Below are 7500 nucleotides of genomic sequence, written 5' to 3' on the forward strand. Positions count from 1 at the left end.
CACACTTTTTTCCACGACTCTGTGTTTGGAACGCTGGCCCCAAAAGAAAGCATTGTAGTTTTGTTTTCTAGATAAGAAGAGAAGGGGTACGTCATGTCCTCAGCCAAGGCAAGCGTGATGACTTCATGGAGAGACTGATTGGAGTGATAAACGTCTCAAGTCTTATCCCCACTCCCACAGGGAGAGAGAGAGTGTGAACATGGATCTGGTGATGGGTGAAAGAATGAAACGTCTCCAGTTGTTCACTCTCCACTTTTTCTCACACGATACAAAGAAATGCACAACAACTCGTCTCATCAGGCTGGATAAGAATCACCCAAACGAGGCACATAAGGTGATGTCATTAATGGGAAACACACATTCCAAGAGGAAGAAGATTTCTGTTCTGAAAGGAATGAGAGTGATGTCTGATTTAGTACCTGACCTCAGGTCAGTTTACTGAGTTCTGTGTCGGACTAGGCACATTGGGTAATGTCAGGGAAGGTGACCCAGGGTTAAACATGTATCCTGGACATAACCCTCATATAGAAGCATAACGTAATAATGCAGCTGTAGCCAGGGCTGCTAATATCTTACTTTATATAAATATGAGTGGCACAAAGTGTGGTATGCTAGTCACATCTGTCCAGCAGTGTCCCACATCAATATTTTTGTATGCAAAATAATGTAAAATAAAAATAGGAATCTCTCTCTAAAGAAGCAATAAATGGAGGTGTAGTCAGGACCAACACTTGTGTTGTGTTCAGGTGTTGTAACGCGTGTCGGCCCGAGTGCCCAAGGGCGTGGAGCATTTAGTGGAACATTTAATGGAAACATATAAACACAACGGCACTCACACGTATTACAGAATCGGAACATGAAACGGTTAACAATAAACAGATACAATAACCGGGAATACATGTAATAACGACAATACCATTTAACATTAATACGCTACATGAACACATTACATCCACAAGCTACATCGACAATGACCAACAACGCCGCACACCCTGACGTGAGTGTCGAAACACACAGACAACGAAGTACAGGTGTGTGCAGGCGTGGCCACAAACGAAAGCCCTCCCACTGCACGTGGCTGGCCGAACCACGTGCCTCGCGGGAGGCGAGCGTTCCGTGACGGGTGTAGTCAGGACCGATACTTGTGTTGTGTTCAGGTGTAGTCAGGACCGATACTTGTGTTGTGTTCAGGTGTAGTCAGGACCGATACTTGTGTTGTTTTCAGGTGTAGTCAGGACCGATACTTGTGTTGTTTTCAGGTGTAGTCAGGACCGATACTTGTGTTGTGTTCAGGTGTAGTCAGGACCGATACTTGTGTTGTGTTCAGGTGTAGTCAGGACCGATACTTGTGTTCAGGTGTAGTCAGGACCGATACTTGTGTTGTGTTTAGGTGTAGTCAGCACCGATACTTGTGTTGTGTTCAGGTGTAGTCAGGACCGATACTTGTGTTGTGTTCAGGTGTAGTCAGGACCGATACTTGTGTTGTTTTCAGGTGTAGCCAGGACCGATACTTGTGTTGTGTTCAGGTGTAGCCAGGACCGATACTTGTGTTGTGTTCAGGTGTAGCCAGGACCGATACTTGTGTTGTGTTCAGGTGTAGTCAGGACCGATACTTGTGTTGTGTTCAGGTGTAGCCAGGACCGATACTTGTGTTGTGTTCAGGTGTAGTCAGGACCGATACTTGTGTTGTGTTCAGGTGTAGTCAGGACCGATACTTGTGTTGTGTTCAGGTGTAGTCAGGACCGATACTTGTGTTGTTTTCAGGTGTAGTCAGGACCGATACTTGTGTTGTGTTCAGGTGTAGTCAGGACCGATACTTGTGTTGTGTTCAGGTGTAGTCAGGACCGATACTTGTGTTGTTTTCAGGTGTAGTCAGGACCGATACTTGTGTTGTGTTCAGGTGTAGTCAGGACCGATACTTGTGTTGTTTTCAGGTGTAGTCAGGACCGATACTTGTGTTGTTTTCAGGTGTAGTCAGGACCGATACTTGTGTTGTGTTCAGGTGTAGTCAGGACCGATACTTGTGTTGTGTTCAGGTGTAGTCAGGACCGATACTTGTGTTCAGGTGTAGTCAGGACCGATACTTGTGTTGTGTTTAGGTGTAGTCAGCACCGATACTTGTGTTGTGTTCAGGTGTAGTCAGGACCGATACTTGTGTTGTGTTCAGGTGTAGTCAGGACCGATACTTGTGTTGTTTTCAGGTGTAGCCAGGACCGATACTTGTGTTGTGTTCAGGTGTAGCCAGGACCGATACTTGTGTTGTGTTCAGGTGTAGTCAGGACCGATACTTGTGTTGTGTTCAGGTGTAGCCAGGACCGATACTTGTGTTGTGTTCAGGTGTAGTCAGGACCGATACTTGTGTTGTGTTCAGGTGTAGTCAGGACCGATACTTGTGTTGTTTTCAGGTGTAGTCAGGACCGATACTTGTGTTGTGTTCAGGTGTAGTCAGGACCGATACTTGTGTTGTGTTCAGGTGTAGTCAGGACCGATACTTGTGTTGTTTTCAGGTGTAGTCAGGACCGATACTTGTGTTGTGTTCAGGTGTAGTCAGGACCGATACTTGTGTTGTGTTCAGGTGTAGTCAGGACCGATACTTGTGTTCAGGTGTAGTCAGGACCGATACTTGTGTTGTGTTTAGGTGTAGTCAGCACCGATACTTGTGTTGTGTTCAGGTGTAGTCAGGACCGATACTTGTGTTGTGTTCAGGTGTAGTCAGGACCGATACTTGTGTTGTTTTCAGGTGTAGTCAGGACCGATACTTGTGTTGTGTTCAGGTGTAGCCAGGACCGATACTTGTGTTGTGTTCAGGTGTAGCCAGGACCGATACTTGTGTTGTGTTCAGGTGTAGTCAGGACCGATACTTGTGTTGTGTTCAGGTGTAGCCAGGACCGATACTTGTGTTGTGTTCAGGTGTAGCCAGGACCGATACTTGTGTTGTGTTCAGGTGTAGCCAGGACCGATACTTGTGTTGTGTTCAGGTGTAGTCAGGACCGATATTTGTGTTGTGTTCAGGTGTAGTCAGGACCGATACTTGTGTTGTGTTCAGGTGTAGTCAGGACCGATAGTTGTGTTGTTTTCCGGTGTAGTCAGGACCGATACTTGTGTTGTTTTCCGGTGTAGTCAGGACCGTCACGTCTGTTGTGTTCAGGTGTAGTCAGGACCGATACTTGTGTTGTTTTCCGGTGTAGTCAGGACCGATACTTGTGTTGTTTTCCGGTGTAGTCAGGACCGTCACGTTTGTTGTGTTCAGGTTTAATCATGGTCTGCTCCATTCTCCTTTTATATGTGTGATAAAAATGCCTTCGAGTGGTTAGTGACAAACTCACCTTTGATGACATCCTGGCAGTAAGACAGACACATTTAATCTCTCCATCCCTACAGGTCTCTCCACCTCTCCATCTGTTCCTCTCTCAGACTCATTACTGGGTCGAGGGAATCTCTCGGGACTTCATCAACTAGAGCGGCCCAGTTTCGCTCTCTCTGTTCACCCCTTTGCTCTCTTTCTCTTGCTCTCTCTGAAGTTCTCTTTGTCTCTTTGCTGAAAAACTGTTCCTCCAGATTCACATTTCCTAATCTGAACCTCCCCCCGCCCCCAATTTCAATTCAATTCAAAGGTGCTTTATTGGCATGACAAATATTCGCATTTGTATTGCCAAAGCTTTGATGAAGAAATTAACATTAACAAAAGATGACAACAATACTACAACTGCTAACAATAATAGTAACAACAAAAATGATAACTACAATACTCTTATTACCAATAATAATATAAATAAATAATAATGTACAGTGTTGCCAGTGTGTTGAACTCTTTATGCTCACCAAGAACATATGACGGCTTCTCCTCATCAGGGAGATTTTTAAACTCTGGGAATTTTAATCTCTCTCTCTTCACTATTCCCAAACCAGGGTGAATTAGTGCAGGGCCGATCTAAAGTACCTCACGAGTGCAATAGCTGGAGCATTTATGTTCATCGACTGTCATCACCCAATCAGGTTTCTTCTTGCTGCAGTAACCCTGCTTTTCTGTTGACACCCTGCCCTGTTCACGTGTCTGTGTTGAGTTTTTACAGCAGAGCTCAGCAGTGTTAATATTTCACTGGCTGAAACATTTTGGATTGTTTCTTTTCTCATTCCCAATGTTCCTAGGCTGATGACTGAGCTGCTGTGATAAACTCATTCTCCCCATTCTACTGTCTTACCAGATCAGTTGGGTTATTGCTGTGTGCGAGAGCTCAAATACACAAACACATTCATGATAATGGTCTCCTCTTACACGAGGGCTACAACTAACACTCAGACTTCCAGGTCAGCACGGTGGTCATTAAACAGTCACACTGGACTCCGTCCATTACTGGCCGTTGGATGTTCAGCCTGTCAGCTAACTGAATGCCCAGTTTTGACCTCAGTGACATAAAAGAGTCAAACACTGGGTGCACGTTAGTGTGTTGCTGGGATACATGTCCACTCAGATGTGATTGGAGAGATGATGATATCCTCGGTACCAAAACCATCCTCACACTTCTCTATCATCAGCTATGGTAAAATCTCCCATTTGTATAGGATGGTTTATACCGCCCCCTAGTGGCTGCTGATGACCAAACCCAATAAACAATCTTCAACAAGAAAATCACTATATTGGTCAGTATGAAACTTCTTCATATGAGAAATAACACGAAAATAAACCAGTTTCTTCTTATAGTCCTTTTATTTATTTGAACAATAATATCCTAACTGAAATGCCACAGAGCTGGTTGACATTATACATTACATATAAAAACGATACTGTTGAACCGGACAGTTTCTAAATGAACATAAAACGCTAAACTCTTCTTCTCTCATATGTTGAAAGTAATCTTGGATAAAACAGGCATAACTTGTTTTAAAAATTCTCTCTCAGTGCAAATAAAACAAAATACTGAGGAAACATTTTATGTACATTTACATTTGCGTTATTGAAGACTTCTCTAGTAAGGTTTGTTTACATTTATAGATTCGTACATTCCACTTCCTAGACCTTCTGAAACATGTGTCCTGCACAGCTGATGAAATCGTCATACTGGAAGTGTTCGGTAGAGTTGGATTCTTGTTAAAGTCACGAATAAAAAGGATGTCACAGAGATTATATTAGAGATTAGAGATTGTGCTTCTGTGTATCTGCTGCTCTACAACTGAACAAATTCAAGAATCACACTTTTTCCATGTCACCTCCAAAACAAAGAACCAGATCACAGACGTCTGAACTGCAGATTCAGAGACGGAAGAAGGAACAGAGAACCTCACTAGAATAAGTTTCTAGAACGGCCATCTAAAGACAATCACCTTCACGAGAGCTTGGGTTTAACAGGCTCAGCTGATGCAAGATAAACCACAACTCACTTCTTTTCTTTCTCTCCAGTGTTGACATCTGTATCGTGAACACATACAGAATTAATCTCAAAACATTCAGTACTAATCCCATAATAATCCCATCTCACCCCTGGGTTTATACATTTATGATGAGAGACACAGTTACAGTCAGTGCGGTACAAACACATTTTTGAAGACCAGTTTTCTGAGTCTCACGGTCCTGATGTTCTCTTGCACTAAAACCTTTAAACCTTTATGTTTTCTGACTGCAACACATCTGCATCAACACATCAGACAATAACACGGATCTATCTAAAGACAAGCAACATTTTATTCAACATGATCGGAAAGGTAGTCTTAAAATTTTCCACATCTGTGGTTTTCCCTGACTGCTTAGGGAGGAATAGGGAGATGTGTGACACCTCCAATGTGTGTGTGTGTGTGTGTGTGTGTGTGTGTGTGTGTGTGTGTGTGTGTGAGTACAAAGTGGTTTGGGCAAAAATGACAGCAAATTACTGTATTTGGTAACAATGCAAAAATTCACATTCAACAATACTGCATTCAATATAGTTACATTCAGAAGTTTCCTGGTTTAATCCTAGTCCCTAGTTTAATCCCATTTCTGTCCTAAATTACACCATGCGTGGAGTCGTGGCTGGGACATGGCCAGTCTTTGTCTAGCCGTCTGTACATTATCCTGTATTAAGAACCTGGATTCCACACATGGGAAGCTTCCAGTGGGAAACCTTCTCAAACGACCAACACAAACCTGACCTGACCTGACTGCAAAGCCCTGGGTACAGTTTAGACATCCTACTGTACTGATCCATGGGTAAGTACAACTGCTAGTGCTGCGTGTGTGTGTTTGTGTAGCCTTAATGCAGCACTTTACATGTTACTGCAATGTTACTGCAAATTAAATTACAATACACCTCAAAATTATTTTAATATCTTATGATGAAATGTACAGCTAACGCTTGCAATATACAGTTTTAAATTCACACGTGAGGGAACTAAATATATTTTACATAGTATGTTTACATATCATTGTTATCACATATCATACTGGATGTTTATATAAGTGGCCTGTGTATGGTTTGAACCAAAAACATCTCAAAAGTTCTTGACACTTTAGTTTTGACTTATTTTAGTGTTCTGCTAAAAACCCTTTAAAAACACAACATCTTAAATTCCCAATCCCTTTTCCCAAAAGCTCTTAAGTCCACGGGAACTGTTAGACGCATAAATGAGACTGCAACTCCTTGTAAACACACCCAGAGCAAACGTGCTACCAGTGTGTGCAGACAGTGTCTACCAAGGCCTCCTCAGTGTGGGTAACACGGCCCTGACTGCGTGTTCTATTGCCTTGGCTGCGTGCTCTATTGCCCTGGCTGCGTGTTCTACTGCCCTACACTGTCCTTCACGCCAGACTTTCTCTCCTTCCATACTGCAACTTTTCCATTAGGGGGTGCTGTGGCCACAGTTTGGATGCTTCAGCATCGCGATTCCTAACTGTAATATTTACACTCTGCACTTTCCCTTAATGTCTGCACAGAGGACAACCAGAGGACAGAACCAGGCCTGTGGGTCCATTAGGACTGTGATGTGATAACAAGAGAACAGGACATATGGGCAGGACTCTCCAGTGATCAGACATAGGACTGATGGGCAGGACTCTCCATTGATCAGACACAGGACTCTCCAGTGATCAGACACAGGACTGATGGGCAGGACTCTCCAGTGATCAGACACAGGACTGATGGGCAGGACTCTCCAGTGATCAGACACAGGACTTTCCAGTGATCAGACACAGGACTGACGGGCAGGACTCTCCAGTGATCAGACACAGGACTCTCCAGTGATCAGACACAGGACTGACGGGCAGGACTCTCCAGTGATCAGACACAGGACTCTCCAGTGATCAGACATAGGACTGATGGGCAGGACTCTCCAGTGATCAGACAGACACAGGGCTGACGGGCAGGACTGTCCAGTGATCAGACAGACACAGGACTGATGGGTTAAAAACACCACAGTCACACTGCACTAGATCCCATGGTGCTATAGTATGAGTTCCCTCTCATAGGTCATAGGTTATGCACTAAAGTCACCCTATCCTATGCCTGAGTGGATACTATAAGACAGTAGCTT

The 7500-nt window shown here is 43.7% G+C and overlaps 1 protein-coding gene across 4 annotated transcripts in view; it reads right to left on the reverse strand.

The window, feature by feature from the left end:
- Positions 1–5851: 5851 nt before the first annotated feature.
- Positions 5852–7500, reverse strand: part of fgd5a (FYVE, RhoGEF and PH domain containing 5a) — a 31958-nt gene continuing 30309 nt past the window's right edge. For all 4 annotated transcript variants that reach the window (XM_035520382.1, XM_035520380.1, XM_035520381.1 and 1 more), the window contains one exon: positions 5852–7500. This exon is cut by the window's right edge and continues 20 nt beyond it. In XM_035520382.1, the coding sequence (XP_035376275.1) occupies positions 7484–7500 (17 nt within the window). In that variant the 3' untranslated portion in view covers positions 5852–7483.

This window comes from Electrophorus electricus, chromosome 20, assembly GCF_013358815.1.
Source record: "Electrophorus electricus isolate fEleEle1 chromosome 20, fEleEle1.pri, whole genome shotgun sequence".
Taxonomy (NCBI): Eukaryota; Metazoa; Chordata; class Actinopteri; order Gymnotiformes; family Gymnotidae; genus Electrophorus; species Electrophorus electricus.